Here is a 23,399-nt window from a genome sequence, read left to right on the forward strand (position 1 = left end):
CACTGTGTTTTTAGTAACTTTAGAACCGTCTCAAGTAGATTTTTTTTAATCTGCAAACTATGCAGCAGATGGTGGATTGTGGAGTAAATGTGGCAAATCTACAATTATGCCAAAAAGGCTGTGGCAGCACAGTTAGATAATTCCAGTGGCCCTGGTTATAGCACTCCTTTCCCATAGTCACAGCAAACAATTTAGCCACCAGACTACACCTCCTGCACACATGTATTCAACAATGTTGCTATTCAGAAAGGTTTTGTCCACCTTATTTTTTATGGGCGAGCACAAAGTGCTCCGTCCATTCTGTAATCTCTCTTTGGGCTTGAAACCACGCCCATGCCACGTCAGTCACTTACATTGGTTAGTGGGCTTGCCTTTTAAAATCCGCTTGCTTTCATTTGTGAAAGGCATGCATACGTCATGCCTTTTCCGGTGTTTAGCCCACCTACACAGCACTGGTAAAGTACCAAAAACATACGAGGCTCGATGTTTCAGCCTCGAGTCCAGACTAATTTATCTGTTTATTTTCCACGCAGCGCGATCACGCTGCATTTTACATAGCGCGAGTGCGCTGCGTTTTTTTTGCTTTACAACGCTAATAGCTCTAACTCGAACAAATGCAAGACCCAGTGCATTGAAAATGCTTGTTTTATCTATGACAGCAGCCTTCTGTAAGCAAGCTTTCACTAATGGACATGAACAGAGACCACAAGAATAGTTGTTATTTGTGAAACAAATGCATATATCAGCCACCGTCCCCTTCCTCCTTAGACCACTAGGATCCAAATGTGTGAGCAACAATGACTTTTAACATAGCATATTTTGATGTCTGAGCGGCCTGGCAATGCTCTCTCCACTCAGTCCCTCCCCCCAAAAAATTACACACACACACACACAGATGATTTTTGGGAATTTCCCATTAGTTTGTAATGTGAAATTCCAAACATGACGCCATTACACCACTTCGTATAATTATGCAACATTTGCTATAAAAAATGTATTGTGACATTAGCAATGCAAATGTACTGCGAACACACATGAACTACAGAAGGCGAGTGGTCAATGTTTGCTTTGCTTCTGTTTAAATGTGCCCTTGAGTCAAAAATTTACACAAGGACGCTTTTCGAGTTTTTACGTATAATTTTGGTGCAATTTCGAGTGTTTAAATGAAAGCAAATTGTACATATTTCACACACCCTTCCCTACATATACATGTCATTACTGTCAAGAAAACACCTTCATGGTCGTCCACGTCCCTCCAGTCCACGCCTCTCCCTCATAGTCACTCAGTAGAATCATTAATGACTGGAGCAGTGGCACACAAACCTACCGATGTGGCTAAGGCAAAGCCCCAGCATCTAGTACGGACGCTACCTCACTGATCACAAAATTCTCAATTATCCCATTAAATCAGGAATACCAAGCAAAAATATGGGGTGCTTAAGATACTTCAGGCATGGACCAAGGAAACTTGAGCTCTGCTGACTACCGTGGGATAGGGAGCCCAGCGAGCAGATGCGTGCAGTAAAATGTGTATGAACTTTAGGAAGGAGGAGGGGGCAACTATTCGGAGACTATCTCCACATTCCTGCAATCTGAAGTGAGGCCCTCGCAAAAAAGGAACATTTATTTCAAAATGGTTTAATGTCTTGCCGCAAGAAACATAAGAGCATTACTGGTCCCTTATGGACCCCCTAAGCCAGCCATTTCTCTGTTACAAAGCTCTTGGCTAGCTAGGATTTTTAGGCCCACACACATACGAAAACAAAACTCACGTTTCAGAATGCAAAGTGTTGGTCTCTACAGTATGAACGTTTTGATGACGGGCTGCTGGGTACCCAGAAGGCCACCTTCTCTATTTATTAAAGATGGCATGCATTTAATCCACATGCAAGGAAACAAACTGCGAGATGAGACATTTCTTCCTGTTGTACAAAAGGAAATTACAGCCACGCATGCTGTCAGCGATAACAAATGACCTAACTTGGAAGGATGTGACAAATGGGAAGGCAAGGGAAGGGAAAAGGCCCCCCGAGTCGCTGCTTCACTTCTTAGACATCTTTTATTATTACAGAAACAGCGTAACAACTTTCAGAATGGCAACAACATATCCAAGATAAAAATCATCTACGCCTACCTCACAAGAAAAAACACACCACGAAACAGAGAGCGGAGGTTAAGCTGATAAAACACAACGTAGACCCCCCCCCCCCCCCAAATAAAAAACACGTGTCCAGTATCAAAACACAGTGTGTTAATGAGTGAAATTTCACTGGAGTAGAAATCGAGCCAACCACAGCCTTCCCAGCTCGCCCACACTGCACTACACACAGAGAAAGGGGCTGGGTAAGCATTCTCCCAGCAATCACCGGTTTCCTAAGGCATCGTTTATGAGACCACCCTGGTAATAAAAGAGACTTAGCAAGTACATGACACCCGCGATTAGCACTCCGGGCAAACTCTACACAAAAGTGCACAAAACCAGACACAGTCCCCGAGAAAGGTAACTCGAAGCCTTCAGCCAACGGCCGCTGGAACCCCCCCCCCCCCCCGGTGCGGGGTCAAATGATTCCTAGCAGCTAGATCTGTCGCTCTGCGATCACAATGGGCTTTTTGAGCTTCAAATGAGATGCAGATTGCTCTGTTACAGTTCTTTATAAAACTGAAATGTGGAGACGTGCTCGGATCGAGAAACGCTTGCCTTGGAGGCATTCATGAAGGCAGCCTCGTGCCCAACACGGGGGACAAGACCGCATGTTCATACTACTCATGTTGGGGTGGGAGAGAGGGGGTGTCACTGCTTTCTCCCTTTCTGGTCTTAGATCGAAAATATGTTCCAGCAAGAGTTTTCCTCCACTAGCCCCTCCCCGGACAAAACAACCAACCCTGCTATGGACAGACAATAGATATTTACATCCATGTCTGCGATCCACGTCGCGAGAAAGGAGGCGCGCGCCTGGGAAGAGAAGATGGCAGGAGAAGCTGTGGGTGTGGGGTGGAGTAGCCTGGCTGTCGGAAGTGCCGTGGCTAAGAAAAGGAAGCGTTTCGGCTCCGAGTGGAGTAACCGCGACTATGAGCTCAAGTGCCCTGGGCGGAGAAAATAAGAGATCTGTGTAAGCAGGCTTCATGTCCCCGCCTGTGACGAGAAGTATATCTCCCTTTCTAAAATGCAGGGGTTCATTTTCCTGGATGTGATTGGAGTACCCTTTCTTGCCGTGAGGATAACTGCATAATTCCCAATGCTTTAAATGTGCAGTAACCTTGCTGTGAGTAAAATATCCCCGACTATACGAGGAAATACGGTGTAAACAGTAACATTTCCCAGGTTGTGACAACTAGTAAAAACTCTGCCTGCGGAAAATAGTAGAGTACCCTGGCTGTGAGTAGGATCGAAGTACTCTGGTGTGAGTAGAATGGCCGTCAGTAGCAGTACAGTCACCTGGATGTGAGCAGGAGTATAGTCAGTGACACTGGAATTATGCCAATGCTGGTGCCATGACTTTTTCCATATAATTATGGATTAGCCGCATACTCCATTATCTGCTGGAAAATCAGCAGACCAACAAAAAAAAGTGTTTCTAGATCTAGAAGGGACGTCGCAAAGATTATCTGGTCATTTTCAGTTGCTTATTTCTGTGTTTTGTTGTGAAAGTAGTACTAGTGAGGTGAAATCTTGCCCAAGCAGTATTAGCATGTGTAAAAAGTAATAACAAATATTGAGGTACTAACATAAAATGTGCCGCATCACGCCATATGAAGATGCCTTTTTTTGCAGCATAATTTAGCCAATCTTGCCACATAATGGGGTGCTCCTCTGTCGCATAATTATAGTGGCCCAGAGTATAGTTCCTTCCCCGGTCGTAAGAATAGGTATAGATAGAACCCTTACTATTTATTAGATGAACAATTTCTTGGCCGTGAGCAGAATAGCCCTGGCGGTAAGAACACGAATCCTTGCCAGACGTAGAGGTGCAGAGAGAGAACTGTCCCATTCTAACTGTAACAAGTGCCCTGGTAATGAGAAGTGTTCCAGTTTTGGGAAGTTTTTCCCGCAAGAACTATGGGTGCCAGCAGAAGTTCGCTAGCCTGGCTGCTTGTAGCAGTCCCCAGCACTGTGAGTAAAAGTACAATCACACCAGTGTGTGAAATCTTACAGCTCCCGGCTCTCATTAAGAGGCTGAAAGTGGTAGTAGTGTCTCCTGGCTGTGAGTGATAGTACAGTCTCCTGGCAGTGAGTGGTAAGCAGTCATCAGGCTGCGAATGTGAATACACTCCCCTGCTTGTGGGGACAGTATAGTCCTAAAGCTGCCTCTGAGTAATACTATATTCTGCTGCTCGGAAGTAAAAGTACAATTCTCTGGTGATGAGTAACATCACAATTCATTGTCTGTGGGTAATAGTACATTCCCTTGTCTGTGAGTCACAGTACAACCCCCTGGCCGTGATTAGCAGTACAGCCTCCCGGTTTTAGTAGTAATGGGTGTGAGTAGAAGTATGCTTCCTGGATCCGAGTAGTAGTGTAGTCAACTAGCCAGGAGTAATATTGGGTGTGAACTGTTGTACAGCCCCCTAGTTGTGAGTAGTAGTGGTTGTGAGCTGTAGTAGAGTCCTCTATGAGAGTCAGTTCTCTGGCTGTGAGTAGTAGTGGTTGTGAACTGTAGTACAATTCCCAAGATGTGAGCAGTAATGAGCTGTAGTTGTGAGCTGTAATACAGTCCCTTGGCCCTGAGTAATAGCCCTCCAGCTATGAGTAACAGTGGTTGTGAGCTACAGAACACGTCCCAACCCTGCTGTGAATAATGGTGGCTGTAAGCTGTAATATAGTAGCTCCTCGATATGAGTAGCACAGTCCCCCTAGCTGAGAGTAGTAGTGATTGAGAGCTGTTAGAGAGATCTCTTGATCTGAGTAGCAGTGTGTCATAGCGGTCGTGAGCCGTTGTACAGTCCCCTGGCTGTGAGTAGTACAGTCCCTCAGTTATGAGTGATAGTGGTTGTGAGCTGTAGTATACAGTTCGTGTGGCTGTGATGAGCATAGTCCCCCAGCTGTGAGTAATAGTGGTTGTGAGCTGTAGTACAGTAGCCCCTGGCCATGAGTAATACATTCCCCCAGCTATGAGTAGTAGCAATTGTGGGCTCTATTACAGTCCCCTGGCTATGAGTAGTACAGTCGCCTAGTTGTGGGTAGTAGTGGTTGTGAGCTGCAGTAGAGTTCCCTAGATATGAGTGGTAGTAGTGGTTGTGAACTGTAATACAGTCCCCTGGCTATGAGTAGTACAGTCGCCTAGTTGTGAGTAGTAGTGGTTGTGAGCTGCAGTAGAGTTCCCTAGATATGAGTGGTAGTGAACTGTAATACAGTCCTCTGGATTTGGGTAGTACAGTCCCCCAGCTGTGAGTAGTAGTGGTTGTGAGCTGGAGTATAGTTCCCTCGATGCGAGTAGTACGCTACCCAAGCTGTGAGAAGTATAGGCTGTGATGAGTGGTACAGTCCCCTAGCTGTGAGTAGTAGAGGCTGCGGTGAGTGGTACAGTACTCCAGCTGTGGGTAGTGGTACAGACTCCTGCTGGTGAGAAGCTGTACACCCCTCTAGGTGAGCAGGATATTTCACCTTACAGCCCCAGGCTCCTCAAAGGGCCACCTGTCCCCACTCACAAGGCATGCCCAGCGCTGAGTGAGGGCTCGTGGTCTGTGTAGCAGTGTCTGTCCGGGGCATGCACAGGGATCAGAGGCGGCATCGATGAGATGCGGGCCCGGCTCTGAGACTCACCAGCACCACGGCGAACCGTTCCTCCAGCTCGGCGGGGTCGGGCATGGGCAGCTTCAGGGGCATGCTGTGGGCTCGGAAGTCCGTCTGGGTGGAGTCCATGCTCCCTGCATTCCCCATGGTGCCGGAGGGGCCCGTGCAGAGCAGGGCGAGGATCCGCTCCACCTTTCCGTGTCACACGTACCAAAAAAATGAAAATAAAGGTAATCCAGAGAGTGTCCCCGTCCGTTATCCCCCGCGGCCCGGCAGCAGTCAGCAGCGGGCTCTCCGGGGCACAGACTGTGCCAGCCGCATGCTGCCGCCCTGTCCTCCGAGCACAATCTCGGCGCCTTTCACGCAGGGGGTGGCAGGAAACCAGGATCTCATCCTCTGCATGTTGCACAATCCCCGCGCCTCTGGCGGCACCTCCCGAGGATGAAGATGGGGATGGTGAGCCGCGTGTGCATGGCTCAGCCCTGGTCCCTCCTCACTCCATAATCCTCGGATGATGACAACAATGCTCCTGGAATAACGATGCCCGGCCAGTGCCGGGTGCACAAAGCTGGTTGAGCGCTCTCGGCACAATGCTGCTTTCTGCTCCTGCTGCCACCGTTCCTGCTGTTGCACGGGGAGAGCACACACAATGCAGTCAGCCCGCCAGGCAGCAGCCCAGGGTGATACCGCAGGCTACCAGCAGAGGAGCCAGAGAGTGTCCTTCGGCCGATGCTGTTACAGTAGCATGAACACAGAGAAAGGACTCTAGCTCTATGATCACACTGCCATGAATCGAGGAATAAAGGAAGCCATTTTGGGAACGGGAGGATTCCCTGTTCAGGATGAGAGCTCTTATCGTGACGCTGCACGTGAGGTATTGCGATTTGTTTTGCCTAGAAGGAGACATAGTATCGATCATATCGGTTGAATGTGACGGCCATCTTGGAATGGGGAATGATCCTTCCCATTCATCGCAAATGGAAATTAAGGCATAGATTTGTTTATAGCAAACATCGCAAGCAATTTCGTTTTTAATGGTAGTGATATTTTTAATTGATTATACTGTGTACATTTTATTCGTAGGTTCTCTAAAAAGATATGTGTTAGTTAATTGTAAAAGTACTTTCCACACCTAAAGTATTTAAAATTAATTTGGGTGTCCAAAGTGCTTCGTTGTTTCTTTTTCCCAGTTTACTTAACATTACATATTATCGTTCTAAACGACTTCTGTTTCTCGTAGATTTCCTTTCATCATTCCATTCTTAAGGATAGAGCACCACAAGACAAAACAGGTAATTCAGCTGATGTAGCAAAGGTGCTGTTATGTCGTGCGCGCGTGGTTGCCACTTCGTGTTCATGGCAACGCGTGCATTGTTATGATGTGTATGTATGTAACGTTCCACTCTCGGTCCGGCAGTTGTTCCCTGCTGATCCAGGAGTGAGACGCTTCTCTGGAGTGGTGCAATAAACATCATACTTACTTCCTCCACTTGTGTACTACTTGACAAGTGGCGACGAGCTGCACCACTCTCCGAACCCGCATTCCAGGTTTTCTCTTCGTTCTCCTCCAGTGTTTTTTTTTTTTTTTACAGTGTCTCCTGTTTTTGTTTTTTTCTTCCTCCTGGATTTCTTTTCCATCACTTCTTCATCGTTGTTCCTGCTGACGGCTTCTTCTCTTCAATTTTACTGTGCCGTAAGTTTAGCGGCATTCTTTCCTTTTATTTGTTTTTTTAGAGACTTATGGCTCGCGCTGTATAGCGCGAATTTGCCGCTGTTGGAAGTTTTCATTGCGTGTTTCCCGTTGTTTGGATACCTTTTGACTTGTGCCTTTGTTGCACATCATTTAGCAACGGTGGATGCAACAGTGGATACCTGTCAACTGAATGCCGTCGTTGGACGTCCTGTGCTTTTCATTGAACTCTTCCTTCGTGCTACTACAATCTTGTGGGATTTTTTTTTTTTTTTTCTCTATCATCTGGTTTTTTACGCCACATTTATTACGTCCATTTACTGCTTTCGCTCTGAAGCAGTTCAACCGGTCACAGCAGGACGATTAACTACGGAGAAACACCTTGACTCTGCTGCGTGCACGCGCTGTGCCATTGTAGTCATTGCTACTTCACTTAACTTATCTGATCAACCTTCGTAGCACGCATTAGCAATATGTGTGCCCAGAGTTTTTCTCTTCCTCCTCCACAATCGTTCTGGCCTGCAGGTGGCGTTCCCTGCATGAAGTGGCCAGAATGGAAAGCATTCTTTCTCAATTACATTGATACTATTGATATCCAAGGTGACATGCCTCCCCAACAAAAGAAAAGGATTTTCTTGCATTGTGTTGGCGCAGAAGGTTTAAAGGCATACAACCAAGCAACTAAAGCTGGGGGTGGAGAAGGGGATCAAAATGCATTTGATAGTGCTATCAGTGTTTTTGACCATTATTTTTCCCCTAAAGTATGTATTGGTATTCTAAGATACACATTTTTTGACAGAAAACAAGAAATTGATGAGACTATTGATGATTATCTTGCTGCTCTTAGAACGTTATCGTTAGATTGCAATTTTGGACAGTTACAAGAAGAATTAATCAGAGATCAAATTGTTATGCACGTTAATGATTCTTCTGTTCAAGAAAGGTTGTGGGTTAATGGAGATGCTAGTTTACAACAAATTCTTGACATTGTCAGGAAAGCTGAAATGTCTTCTAGGAGTGCTAAAGTCATACTCAAAGAATCTAAGTTGGATGAGAGTGTAAATAAAGTTCATTCTAAAATTCGAGGGCAGAATACATGCAAAAAAACAGAAGTAGTTAAGGGCACTTCTAGTGAAAACCTTAAATGTTTCCGTTGTGGCAGCAGCTCACATTTAGCAAATAACAAATCGTGTCCTGCATTAAAACAGAAATGTTCTTCATGCTGGGTGGTTGGACATTTTTCTAAGGTGTGTAGGAAGAAACTTTTCAATGAAGTCAAATTTGTAGAGAAAGAGTGTGATGATACTTTACCATGGGAAAAAAATGATGACAATAAGTTTGTTCTAAACATCAGAAGTAATGACAAATCAGTCCTAAATGTTGATTCTGTGAAAGTCAGGAAGAAACCTATTTGCATGATGACTATTGGTGGAATTGAAGTTCAAATGTATGTAGATTCTGGCTCACCTTACACTATTATTAATGAACAGTTGTGGTTTGATAAATTTCAAAAGAAATTAGGGGATATTTTGGTCCTTCCTGATATCTCTCCTGAAGGATTTTCGGGTGAGAAAATTGATTTAGTGGGATTTACCACTTGTTTGTTTGAATTCAAGGATAGATCTAGTTTATGCAAATTGTATGTTGCGAAGAGAGGTCCTGCAATTTTAGGTTGGCAAGATCAAGGCAGTTTAGATATCATATTGGATCCCAATAATCCTGAACCAGTGATGGTAGTCGATGTGTGCGAATTTGGATCTAGTTTCCTCAAAAAAAAATTCCCTAAAGTCTTTAATGATAGTATTGGCAAGTTAACTGATTTTGTACACAAAATTGTGCTCAAGGATAATGCTTCACCCAAAATTTTCAAAGCAAGGAACATACCCTTAACTGTTAGATTTGAAGTTGAGAAGGAATTAAATGCTTTAGTGAGTGCAGACATTATAGAAAAGATTGAATCTTCTGAGTGGGTTTCTCCCATTGTGGTTGCTAGACGTTCCGATGGCAAAATTAGATTGTGTATTGATTTACGCCATCTTAATGACAACATTCTTGTTGACCAGTTTCCTTTACCACACATTTCAGAAATGCTTTCCACAATTAAAGACGCAAAACTGTTTTCCACCATTGATCTTTCGGCCGCTTACCATCAGATTGTGTTACACCAAGATTCAAAAAACTATACAGCATTCATTACTCCTTTTAGATGTTTCCAATACAAGAGGATGCCTTTTGGTTTGGCCTCTGCTGCTGCTGTTTTTCAGAGACTCATGCATTCATTATTTGGTAACATGGCCAACGTACATTGCTTTCAAGATGACATCCTAATCCATGGCAGAGATAAAATCGAACATGATCAATTGTTGGATCATGTATTAAGTATCCTAAATGAAAGAGGTTTGACAGTCAAATTTTCAAATTGCAAATTTGCTGTCAGGAGTGTTACGTATTTGGGTCACGTGTTGAGTGAGGAGGGAATTAGGCCCAAACCTGATTTAATTGATGCAATACGTTTAGCGCCGGAACCCAGTTGTAAAGATGATGTAAAGTCTTTTCTTGGTCTCACAGAGTTTTACTCCAAATACATTATGAATTTTTCCTGCAAAACATTCCACATAAGACAGTTACTCAAGAACGGTAGCAAATTTAATTGGTGTAAGGAGTGTGATTATGAATTCAGAAACATTAAAACAGCTATTGCTAATGCTGTTCCTCTGTCAGGTTTTGATCCCAATTTGCCCAGCATTGTTACCACCGATGCCAGCTCGAAAGGTTTAGGTGCCTCTAAAAGGTTTAGGTCGCTCCCCTGCTCACGCAGTGCCTCCAGTCCCTGACTGCCTTCCTCTCCTGTGAGTGTGCTCCCCCCTTCTTGCCCGTGTACCCCGAGTGCTTGAGCTTGTGCTGGTGCTGACTGAAATCCCTTTTCTCTCCTTGTATCCCATGCGTGTGCCCCCGAGTGACTGAAATTCCCCTTTCTCTCCTTGTATCCCGTGCGTGTGCCCCCGAGTGCTGTGCGGCGTCCTCCCCTCTCAGCCCCTCCTTTTTAGTAGATTTTAGTAGGCTCTTGTTCCCTTTTCGCCGCTTTTCCCGCCGCTCCTACCGCGCTTTTCCCGCCGTTTTTTGCCGCTCTTTTTTGCCGCTCTTTTTTGCCGCTCTTTTTTGCCGCTTCCAGCTCCCCTGCCCGCCCACCTCCCGCCTCCCAGCTGACCCCGCCTCCCCACCTACCCCTTAAATGGCGGCCGCTGCGAGGCAGAGGTAGCGACCACTGACCCTCGGGTAGGTCGCTCCCCTGCTCACGCAGCGCCTCCAGTCCCTGACTGCCTTCCTCTCCTGTGAGTGTGCTCCCCCCTTCTTGCCCGTGTACCCCGAGTGCTTGAGCTTGTGCTGGTGCTGACTGAAATCCCTTTTCTCTCCTTGTATCCCATGCGTGTGCCCCCGAGTGACTGAAATTCCCCTTTCTCTCCTTGTATCCCGTGCGTGTGCCCCCGAGTGCCGTGCGCCGTCCTCCCCTCTCAGCCCCTCCTTTTTAGTAGATTTTAGTAGGCTCTTGTTCCCTTTTCGCCGTCTTGCCGCTTTTCCCGCCGCTCCTACCGCGCTTTTCCCGCCGTTTTTTGCCGCTCTTTTTTGCCGCTCTTTTTTGCCGCTTCCAGCTCCCCTGCCCGCCCACCTCCCGCCTCCCAGCTGACCCCACCTCCCCACCTACCCCTTAAATGGCGGCCGCTGCGAGGCAGAGGTAGCGACCACTGACCCTCGGGTAGGTCGCTCCCCTGCTCACGCAGCGCCTCCAGTCCCTGACTGCCTTCCTCTCCTGTGAGTGTGCTCCCCCCTTCTTGCCCGTGTACCCCGAGTGCTTGAGCTTGTGCTGGTGCTGACTGAAATCCCTTTTCTCTCCTTGTATCCCATGCGTGTGCCCCTGAGTGACTGAAATTCCCCTTTCTCTCCTTGTATCCCGTGCGTGTGCCCCCGAGTGCCGTGCGCCGTCCTCCCCTCTCAGCCCCTCCTTTTTAGTAGATTTTAGTAGGCTCTTGTTCCCTTTTCGCCGTCTTGCCGCTTTTCCCGCCGCTCCTACCGCGCTTTTCCCGCCGTTTTTTGCCGCTCTTTTTTGCCGCTCTTTTTTGCCGCTCTTTTTTGCCGCTTCCAGCTCCCCTGCCCGCCCACCTCCCGCCTCCCAGCTGACCCCGCCTCCCCACCTACCCCTTAAATGGCGGCCGCTGCGAGGCCGCGCAGCGGACGCGCGCCGCGGGCGCGCCGCTGGCGCGCCGAAGGCGCGCCTAAGGCAAGCCCGTCTGCGCCCGTCCGCGCCTGGACCGCGCCTAGTGCCCGAACCCCTGGCCCCCGCGCCCCCCGCTTGACCTATGACTCCGCCACCCTCGCCAACCTCAACCCCGGCCGCGCGCCGGGCTGCTACCGCGCCACCCCCAAACGTACCCACGGACCCTTCACCTGCAGCAACTGCCGCTTCACCTGCCTACGGACCCACACCGCCACCACCAAGAACGACGCCCCCGGAAGCAACCTCGAATGCATCCTGGTCAACACCCGCTCCGTCCACAGGCACGCCATCGAACTGTGGAACCTCATCAACTCAACGAACCCAGACATCGCCTTCCTCACCGAGACCTGGATGAACCCCTCCTCGGCACCCGACATCGCCATAGCCATCCCCGACGGCTACAAAATCATCCGGAGAGACCGCTTCAACCGCACCGGAGGAGGCATCGCCATCGCACACAAAAGCTCCATCAGCATCTCGACCCACACCGACAACTCACTTCCCGACGCCGAACACCTCCACTTCGCGATCCACATCGACCCTAAGACAACCCTAAGAGGCACCCTCATGTACAGACCACCAGGACCCCGCACCAAGTTCAGCGAAGACATCGCAGACTTCCTCAACCCCCACGCACTCTCATCCACCGACTACATCCTCCTAGGAGACCTCAACTTTCACCTGGAGAACCACACCGACAACAACACCACCGCCGTTCTAGACAACCTCGCCAACCTGGGACTGAAACAACTGGTCAACACCCCCACCCACTACGCCGGACACACGCTCGACCCCATCTTCTCCTCAAGCAAACACATCACCTTCAGCCACACCACCGAACTCACATGGTCGGACCACAGCTGCGTCCACTTCAGCTTCAAGAAAACCACCATGCATCACCACACCCGGCAACCACCAAAAAGATACTGGAACCGAATCACCACAGAACAACTCGCAGCAACGCTCTCCCTGAACCAACCCACCAGCACCAGCAACCCCAACAAGGCCGCCAACAACCTCACCAACTGGATCTCCGACTGCGCCAACCTCCTGGCCCCTCTGAAGACCCAAACCAACACCAACAACCACAAGAAAAACTCCTGGTTCACCACCGAACTCAAAAACTCCAAGAAAGAATGCCGCCTCCGCGAGAAGACATGGCGCCTCAACCCAACAGAGGAAAACCTGACAGCTCTCAAGGACACCACCCGCCAACACCACCAACGCCTCCGCACCGCACGAAAAACAGCCTACCAGAACAGACTTGACAACAACGCCCACAACAGCAAGGAACTATTTGGCATCGTCAAAGAGCTCTCCAACCCGGACGCAGAAACCAACCCCATCCCTCCCTCACAGGACCTCTGCGACTCCCTCGCGACCTTCTTCCACCGTAAGATTGCCGACATCTACAACAGCTTCACGACCACCAACATGAACCCGCCCCCGGAAGCCGCAAACGACATCTCCACCATCCTCGCCTGGAACCCTACCACCACCGAGGAAACCACCCGCGTCATGAACTCGATCCACTCGGGATCACCCTCCGACCCCTGTCCTCACCACATTTACAACAAGGCCGACAACATCATCGCACCCCACCTCCGAGACGTCATCAACGCCTCCCTCACCACTGCTACCTTCCCTGAAAGCTGGAAACACGCAGAACTCAACGCCCTCTTAAAGAAACCTACAGCAGACCCCACCGAACTCAAAAACTTCCGGCCTATCTCCCTCCTACCGTTCCCCGCCAAAGTGATTGAGAAAATCGTCAACGCTCAACTCACCGCCGCCCTGGAAACCTCCGACTCCCTCGACTCCACTCAGTTCGGATTCAGGGCCAACCACAGCACCGAAACCGCCCCCATCGCAGCCACGGACGACATCCGAGCCCTGACCGACAAGGGTGAAACCGTGGCCCTCATTCTCCTGGATCTCTCTGCAGCCTTCGACACGGTCTGCCACCGCACCCTGATAGACCGCCTCTGCAGCGCCGGCATCAGAGGCAAGGCCCTGGAATGGGTCATCTCCTTCCTCTCCGGAAGGACCCAGAGAGTCCGCCTCCCCCCCTTCAGATCCGCAGCCACGGAGATCATCTGCGGCGTACCCCAAGGATCCTCCCTCAGCCCCACCCTATTCAACGTCTACATGACCCCCCTGGCAAACATCGCACGCAAACACGGACTCGACATCATATCCTACGCCGACGACACCCAGCTCATCTTATCCCTCACCAACAACCCCACATCAGCAAGGACCAGACTGCACGACGGCATGAAGGAAGTAGCGACCTGGATGACAGACAGCCGACTGAAACTGAACACAGATAAAACGGAGGTCCTCATCCTCGGCCCTACCCCCTCCGCATGGGACGACTCCTGGTGGCCCCCCGCCCTAGGCAGCACTCCCCAACCGACCAACCACGCACGCAACCTCGGCTTCATCCTGGACTCCTCCCTCTCGATGACCAGACAGGTCAACTCGGTGACCTCAGCGTGCTTCAACACCCTCTGCATGCTCCGCAAGATCTTCCGCTGGATCCCCATCGACACCAGGAAGACCGTCACCCACGCCCTCGTCACCAGCCGCCTGGACTACGGGAACACTCTGTACGCCGGCATCACCACCAAGCTGCAGAGGAAACTTCAACGGATCCAGAACGCCGCAGCACGACTCATCCTGGACATACCTCGCCACCACCACATCTCCGGACACCTGAGAAAACTCCACTGGCTCCCGGTCAACAAGAGGATCACCTTCAGACTCCTCACCCACGCACACAAAGCCCTCTACAACCTCGGACCCAAACTCATCAACTCCCGCGTCTCCTTCTACACCCCTCCGCGCACTCTGCGCTCCACCGGTCAGGCCTTGGCAGCCGTTCCCCGCATCCGCAAAACCACCGCCGGAGGAAAATCCTTCTCTTTTCTGGCAGCGAAGACCTGGAACTCCCTGCCCAGTCACCTTCGCGCCATACCCGAACACCTCCCCTTCAGAAGGCAGCTCAAGACCTGGCTCTTCGAGCACTGACCCCCTCCCCCCCAGCACCTTGAGACCCTTATGGGTGAGTAGCGCGCTTTATAAATGTGATTGATTGATTGATTGATTGAGTGCAATATTGTCTCAGAGAAAGAGTGATGGCAGTGAAAATTTAATTGCCTATGCTTCTAGGTCTCTGACTGACGCAGAAGTTAAATATTCTGTGATAGAAAGAGAAACATTGGCGTGTGTGTGGGCTTTGGAGCATTTTAGAGCATTTGTCTGGGGCAAACATTGTGAAATTCGTAGTGATCACAAACCTTTGGTTAAATTACTCACCACTAAAGGGATGGCCAAGGCTTCGGCACGTATTGCCAGATTATCCATGAGACTTCAAGATTTTCTTTACAATGTAACTTATGTTCCTGGTAAGGATAATGTGTCAGCTGATTTCCTTTCCAGAATGCCTTTAAGTGGTAAACATGAAACTGAATCTGAGTGGGATGACTACCATATTGCCTGGTTACACGATGAAGATATTCCTTTTATCAACCAACAGTCGTGGATTGAGGAGTATTCCAAGGATGCTATAATTCAAGAAGTTCTGAAGTACATGGTTGAGGGATGGCCAGAGAAGAAAGATCTGAGCCCTAAGTTGAGGAATTTTTGGGAAGTTAGGAACGAATTGTCTCACTTCAAAAGTATACTATGGAGGGGTGATAGAGCTATTCCACCGACTAACCTTAGGAAATATATTACTTTACAATGCCATGAGGGTCATGGAGGCATCGTTAGAACCAAACAATCTGTTAAAAGATTCTTTTGGTGGCCTGGTTACGATATCTTCATTGAAAGGTGTGTTAGAGATTGTGTAAAATGTGCTAATGCTGACAAATCTCTAAAAACTTTGAAACCCAATGAGTACTTTTCTTGTAACCCCAAGAATCCTTGGGAAGTCATTGCATTGGATATTATGGGTCCCATTGGCATTAATAGTAAATATATAATCGCAGCTATAGATGTTTTTTCAAAATGGCCGGTTGTTGAAATTGTAAATGGGGTAGACTCTGATGCTGTTCTAAAATTTTTAGACAGGATTTTTACTGATGAAGGTATTCCCTCCAGGATTATCACAGACAATGGAGTATAATTTACATCAAAAAAAGCTAAGGAATATTTCAGTAGAGTTGGAATTAGACATTGTACTACCTCTTTATACAATCCCAGTGGCAATGGTTTTATCAAACGATTTAACAGAGTGCTTAAAGGGGCAATTCAATCTGAAGGTATAGCGGATGAGAACTGGGAATTACAAGTCCTTAAAACAGTGTGGATGTATCGTATTACGTTAAATGAAATGACTGGATGTACTCCCTTCGAGATTATGAGAGGGAGAATTGCTAGAACTAAGGTTAATCCTTCTTGGTTGTTTGAGGATCCTGTAGTTACCATGGACTTAGATGTTATAAGAAACAAATTAAGTAACACCCATGAGCGTTATCAAACAAAATTTGAGCAAAATTGTAGTAACAAGCACACCCATAGTGTAAAGGTAGGGATGCTAGTTAAAACTAAGAAACCTTGGAAGGTCAGGAAGGGAGAAAGTCAATATTCCAAACCTGTCAGGGTAATTGAAGTGTTAAGAAATGCAGTCAGGTTATCTGATGGTAGAGTCTGGAATTTCAGACGCATTGCCATATTAAAAGGTAATGAGTGGGTGTATCCTACTAATAGCCAAGGTGAGCGTGGGACTTTTCTGGACTTTGACCCAGTAATTGAACCGAGTAGGTCAAATAGCAATGAGGAGAGTGGGGGTCATGAGGCTCAAGATTTAGTAGTAGAACAAAATGACCTAGATTTCGAGCCTCATAGACATGAGGAGAATAATTCCTTGAACAGTAACATGTTATTCAAAGAGTCCGGAACTAAGTCTTCATCTTCAAATATACTTGATGATAACTATGTTACCAAATGTAAAAGGAATAGATGTAAACCAAAATAGCTTGATGACTATGTAAATTAGATCTGCATTATTTTCTTAGAATGTTCTTTAGATTTCATTATTTTTATTTTTTATTGTTCTTCTTTGAATGTTTATATATTTTGGTTATTAAGAAAAGGGAGATGTGTTATGTCGTGCGCGCGTGGTTGCCACTTCGTGTTCATGGCAACGCGTGCATTGTTATGATGTGTATGTATGTAACGTTCCACTCTCGGTCCGGCAGTTGTTCCCTGCTGATCCAGGAGTGGGACGCTTCTCTGGAGTGGTGCAATAAACATCATACTTACTTCCTCCACTTGTGTACTACTTGACAGGTGCCTAGCCGACTAATGTCCCAAAATCTAATGAAATGTTGGTATTGGTAGTACGTTGTTTACCATTGTTGTGTTTGTTGGGGAGTTGTTAGAATGATGATCCACTTGACACAGTAAGTTGAAAGTCAACTTTTAAAATACATATAATGGGAGGCCACGCCTGGTGCCAGCCTCCAGCACAGCTCACATCTCTGACTAACCGCTTTGGAGTCAAAGTAGCGCCAGCGTGCCAGGGCAAAACTTGAAGCTCAAACAAGTAATAACATTATAAGTGACATGCACATGAATTCTGTGTCAGGACCCGAGGCGAGGATTATGCATATCTTTCTTCACTCTTTATTTTAACAGCAAGTTCAAAGTTCAACAAGTCCACAAAAAAAAACACAACACCCATGAGACAACGTTCCCATGGTAACCACAGTCCAATCAACGCTGCTTCCGACTATGTGTGTAAATATCCTTTGCCGCCTTTGTTCGCCCTCTTTCTTCGCTGCTCCAGGGTCAGTTGAGTTGCCTTTACTGCCTATTGAGTATATATATATTTGAAAAACGTATTGTCTGTTGCTTTTCATAAGGCATTGTGTTTGGCACTATTTTGCACTGTTTACTCTTTACGAGCTGTTGCTAATGACGCTCACCACGCGCAGCAGGCTGTGTTAGCCCGAGCGCCGATTCGTTACATGGTGACACATCGGCTACACCAGAGGGCAATCTTTCGTGCCGCTCTGTGTTTTTCAACGCGTTTCTAGCATTTTGATTTGCGATTGCGCTCGATCGTTAGAAATTCTGCGCAAAGGGGGTTTCCTTGGGTCTAGGCTCATACTAACCCCTCCAATCCCCACAATACACCGCTTTGCGGTAAGTTGCACACCACTTTGCAGTAGGACTCTCTCCCTTTGGGAACCACGTGCGATCCTGTGAGCGCGTCAGGAGACCGTTAGGTCCCTTATTTTGCTTTTGGCAACAGATACATGGGGGGGGGGGCTGTCCTTCTTATCTTACAGTTTTTTTTTTTGCAACCTTAGTCCTTTTGAGTCCCACAATGCAGTCCACACAGGACCAAGATTTTTTTCCCGCCATGTCCCTGGGTGAGGGCCCTTCACAGGGCACTTTACCCCCTGGGGTGAATATCTTGCTTTCTCAGGCTGTAGCCCAGGCCCTGCCCCCTATTAAAGGAGTGTGGTGCAGCTAACGGAAAAAAGTGTCTAAGGGGACTGGCATGATTGGGGAGACGGCGGCTGGACCTAAGACGGCGACTGTCTCAGCTCCCAAGAAATCGCGCAAGCACAACTCAGGGCACCTAGAAAGTTTTGAGCGCCTTGCTGAGGCTTTTTATAAGAGGGCGCGTGCGCCCAAGCACCCATCCTGCCGGGAGGGATCTCAGCCCAGAGTGACTGGTGACGCGGTTCACCACACATTGGGCCCTGATAGGGGGTCACCCAAACGGGTCGATGGGGACCCTGATGGGGACTCTTCCTCTGCGGAGGACCAGGACTCTGGTCGCCCCTGGTGCCCTGGGGCCACCACGCCAGATCTGCTGGAGACAGAAGACTCCAGTCGGATATGTATGTACCCGAGGGCATCTATCACCCCAGATCCTCGGAGTGGCGGCCGGAGCAGAAGGTGGCAGAATAAGTGGCCAGCAAGATTCAACAGCCTCTGGACAAGGAAGATCGGGAGGATCGGGCCCATCTCAACGCCGAGTGCCCACGCCCTACTTTACCAGATAAAGTTGCTGCGACTCCGGACATAGATCAGAAAATGTGTACCTTCTTTACAAAGTACACCAAGGATCCTAAGAAAGGTATTGACCGGTCCTGGAGAGCTTGCCAGGACAAGCTACTGGATGTGTTAGGGACCCTAACACAAATAATTCAGTTAGCCGAACATGCCAGATGCACAGACACTCCCCTGCCGACGGATGTCGTGGCCAGATGGGCCCAGAAGGCGGTTTGCCTCCTGGGCAATGCTAACTGCGCCATTTCAGCTGAGAGGCACAGTTTTTTACTCATTAAGATAGACCCCAAACTTGGGGAGTTGTCCAACTCAGAGGAAGGGGCGGTCGACCATGGCAATTTATTTGGAGAGCCGTTTGTCAGAGAACTGGGCAAATTTGTCACCATTTTTTCGGCACTGGACAAGGCGCAATCTTCTATCAAAAAAATCTTCCCTGGGAAGGTTTTTGGAGGGGCCGGATGAGGCAGGGGTCGCTCCTCCGGCCACCTCTATCAGCAAGGTCCCAACTCCTATGGTTACAGAAACAATGGATGGCGAGATGGTCGTCAAGGCGCCTTCTTCCCCAATCGGGGTAGAAGGAACAGCAGAACAAGCAGGAATGCCCGCGGAGGAGAGAACACCCCAGGAGGCCCTTCTGGTAAGACTTACCCTTTCTTTCCCTCAAATTATTGGAGGGAGATTAAGTTTATTCAGGCACAAATGGGCACATATAACTTCCAATTCCTGGGTGTTACAGACAGTGACAGGGTTCCACATAGAATTCTGGGGAACACCGGTCCAGGAACATTTTTCGAGACCCCTGACTTTTTCTGAAACGGATTCTGCTCTGATAGACTCAGAAGTGCACGACCTTCTTCGGAAGGGGTCCATATGCACGTCTGTCCTTCACCCCAGGGGTTTTGTGAGCAATCTCTTTCTGATAGAGAAGAAGGACAAGGGGTTTCGCCCAGTTATCAACCTCAGAGCATTCAACGAGTGGGTGGTCTGCAGGCACTTCAAGATGGAGGGCATTCATATGCTCAGGGATCTTCTACTCCAGGGGGACTGGATGATTCATCTGGACCTCAAGGATGCTTACCTGACATCCCAATTTTCCCACCCCATCGCAGATTTCTCCAATTTCTTTGGAGGGGACAGATGTTTGAGTTCACATCCCTCCCTTTCGGCCTATCTTCGGCACTGTGGTGTTTCACCAAACTGCTCAAACCAGTGGTGGAATAACTTCGGTCCCGTGGGATTTGCCTAATAATCTACCTCAACGATATCCTCCTCATGGATCAATCTCGGTCGCAACTTTTATCCAACGCGACTATTCCACTCCTCCAGGATTTGGAGTTTGTGGTAAACCAGCAGAAATCAGATCTCCCGCCTTCGCAGTCGATTACTTTTCTGGGGTTTCTCATAGACTCCCAGTCAGCTTCTCTCAGCCTCCCGGGCTCGAAGATTTCCAAGATCAAGAAGTAACTGACGAAGGCCATGAGACTCAACAGAATCTCACTCAGACAACTAGCCAGAGTAGTGGGACTTCTCTCATCCTCGATTCAGGCCATTTTTCCAGGCCCTCTTCACTACCGGGCTCTTCTACGTCTGAAGGCACGTCATCTTTGCTGCGGTCTAACTTACTCCAAGCTCATTTCCCTTACTCAGGAGGTGAGAACGGAACTCCAATGATGGCTGGACCACATGGAGGCGTGGATTGGCAGGGCCATTTTTGGTGCCTCGCCGGACCTCATCATATATTCAGATGCCAGCCGCCAGGGTTGGGGGGCCGATGCGGGGATGTCTCGTTCAGGGGACACTGGATCCCCACAGGAACTCAGTCTGCACATCAATTGTCTGGAGCTCCTGGCGGGTTCCTTTGCGGTCAGGTCTCTGACTTGGGACAAAGTCTCCTGTGTTGTTCTTCTGAGGATGGACAACGTGTCCGCAGTGCAGTACATAAATCGCCTAGGGGGCACGCGGGTCCTTGCAGAATTGACAAAGGATTTTTGGAATTTTTGCCTCCAGCATCAGATTTCAATGATGACAGAGTACCTTCCGGGTTCCCAGAATACTCTGGCGGACTGGAACTCCAGGTTTCTAGGGGACTCCAGCGATTGGCAGCTGGACAGAGTGGGTTTTCAGGCACTCATGGAACGTTGGGGTCTGTGTTGTGTGGATCTCTTTGCGTCCAGGTTGAAAGCCCAGTTACCGATTTACTTCCGTTGGCGCCCGGACCCGGGTGCAGCAGCGGTGGATGCTTACCTGCAGTATTAGGGGAGAGACCAGGGGTATGCGTTCCCCCCTTTCCTTCTGATCCCGAGGGTGTCGGCCCAGGTACGTTGTCAGGGGGCTACAGTGGTTCTGATAACCCCACTTTGGAGGTCACAGGTGTGGTTTCCGTCTCTGCTGGAACTCTCTTGCGATTTCCCCATTCTTCTCCCGAACTCTCCATCAATTCTCCGGGACCTCGCAGGGCACTATCACCCTCTGGTCCTTCAGGGCCACCTCTTTCTGGTGGCTTGGAAGATTTCCGGGCTCCCTGGAAGGACAGTCGACTTTCACAGGACGCTGAGAAATTAATCAGACAGGAATGGGCTCCAGGACATGTAAGCGGTACAGGTCCGCATGGCATCGATGGGTTTGTTGGTGTTTGGAAAAACATATCGATCCCATGGGGACCCAGGTTACGGATATCATCAACTTTCTTGCTGAACTAGCGGAGAATGCTCCATACTCCTTTAGATCAGCAATAATCACGGGTCATCCCCCACTGCAGAATCGTCCGGTGGGAGAGCACCCTTGGGTGTGCAAATTGCTTAAAGGTATCAGAATATCCAGACCTTCGGAACCCAGGTACTCGGAATTATGGGACGTCAATCAGGTTCTGCGTCTCTCATCCTAGTGGCAGGATAACCAATACCTCTCTCAGAAGGAGTTGTCAGCTAAACTAGCTATACTGCTATGCTTGATATCATGCAAAAGGGCATCAGAATTCTGAGCACTGGATGTCTTGGCAAGGATTTTTTCCCCCTAAACGGGTGACCTTCACGGTATCCAGGCGGACCAAGTGTAATATCAGGTCAGTAACCTATCCAGCTTTTCCTCACACACCGAAGCTGTGCGTGGTGAGATGCCTCAAAACTTATGAGGAGGTGACGGCCGAATTTTGGCCTCCTGGAGAACGACAATTATTGATTTCGATAAAGAAGACTTTTAAGGCAGTTTCTTCCCCTTCCATAGCTAGATGGATCAGATGGATTTTGGAGGAAGCAGGCATCAATGTACAGGTCTTTGAGGCACATTCCACCAGGGGTGCTATGACCTCCAAAGCCGTCCAGGTAGGCGGCAGGCTGGAGGACATCATGAATGCAGCGGATTGGCCATCAGAATCTACTTTCAAAAAATTATATTTTAGGCCTATTCAATGAAGCAAACTCTTTGGTGGTAAGTAAGCTTTGAACTTGCATAATCCTCGTCTCCGGTCCTGACATAGAATGAGAAATGTCCTAGCTATCGAGAAGGAAAGTTTCAAATCTATTAAGGATACGGAGGCGAAGATTATCCCACCCTACGCAAGGAATGTGTCTCCCACCCGGGAGGTGTTTGGAAGCATCATCTGTTGAGGTGGTATCTATGTTTACAATGGCTGTATAAAGATTTCAAGACCTCTTTATGGCTCGTTTGATAATGGTTTCATATATTTGATATGAGTTGAAGGGAAATGCGATCTATCCAGTACGCTTATTTCATTTATTTAGTTTTCTTTGAAACAACTCTTTCTTTCGTTTAATATGTGATGTTGCTCTCGTAGGATCAGAGGCGGCAACAACCTGAGGATTCTGAACTTCCCTCCGCAGTGAAGTCGAGGGCGAACGAAGGCGGCAAAGGATATTTATACATAGAGTCGGAAGCAGCGTTGATTCAACTATGGTTACCATGAGAACGTTGTCTCATGGATGTTGTAGTTTTTTGTGGACTTGTCGAACTTTGAACTTGTTGTTAAAATAAAGAGTGAAGAAATATATGCATAATCCTCGCCTCCGTGTCCTTAATATAATTGAAACTTTCCTTCTCAATAGCTAGGACATTTCTCATTACCTAATACAAATAAAGCTATACTAATAACATAAACATTATATCATCTTACCCCTTTTGACATAACACAGTAATTAAAATATCCTGAACTTACGATATACAGGGAGTGCAGAATTATTAGGCAAGTTGTATTTTTGAGGATTAATTTTATTATTGAACAACAACCATGTTCTCAATGAACCCAAAAAACTCATCAATATCAAAGCTGAATATTTTTGGAAGTAGTTTTTAGTTTGTTTTTAGTTTTAGCTATGTTAGGGGGATATCTGTGTGTGCAGGTGACTATTACTGTGCATAATTATTAGGCAACTTAACAAAAAGAAATATATACCCATTTCAATTATTTATTATTACCAGTGAAACCAATATAACATCTCAACATTCACAAATATACATTTCTGACATTCAAAAACAAAACAAAAACAAATCAGTGACCAATATAGCCACCTTTCTTTGCAAGGACACTCAAAAGCCGGCCATCCATGGATTCTGTCAGTGTTTTGATCTGTTCACCATCAACATTGCGTGCAGCAGCAACCACAGCCTCCCAGACACTGTTCAGAGAGGTGTACTGTTTTCCCTCCTTGTAAATCTCA

At 48.0% G+C, this 23,399-nt stretch overlaps 1 protein-coding gene and 1 long non-coding RNA gene across 7 annotated transcripts in view; one reads left to right on the forward strand and one right to left on the reverse strand.

The window, feature by feature from the left end:
* Positions 1-6,413, reverse strand: part of FMNL2 (formin like 2) — a 469,979-nt gene extending 463,566 nt beyond the window's left edge. For all 6 annotated transcript variants that reach the window (XR_011201574.1, XM_069225173.1, XM_069225177.1 and 3 more), the window contains exon 1: positions 5,762-6,413. Coding sequence is in view for 5 of the 6 variants with exons in the window: in XM_069225173.1 (XP_069081274.1) it covers positions 5,762-5,878 (117 nt within the window). In the remaining variant the exon portion in view is untranslated. The remainder of the gene's footprint in view (positions 1-5,761) is intronic.
* An 85-nt stretch (positions 6,414-6,498) lies between these two features.
* LOC138285359 (uncharacterized) lies at positions 6,499-22,730 on the forward strand. The gene is made up of 3 exons (XR_011201575.1): positions 6,499-6,605; positions 6,972-7,023; positions 22,520-22,730. It is a non-coding gene; the product is annotated as an uncharacterized lncRNA (long non-coding RNA).
* Positions 22,731-23,399: the final 669 nt, after the last annotated feature.

This window comes from Pleurodeles waltl, chromosome 3_1 (assembly GCF_031143425.1).
Source record: "Pleurodeles waltl isolate 20211129_DDA chromosome 3_1, aPleWal1.hap1.20221129, whole genome shotgun sequence".
Classification (NCBI taxonomy): Eukaryota; Metazoa; Chordata; class Amphibia; order Caudata; family Salamandridae; genus Pleurodeles; species Pleurodeles waltl.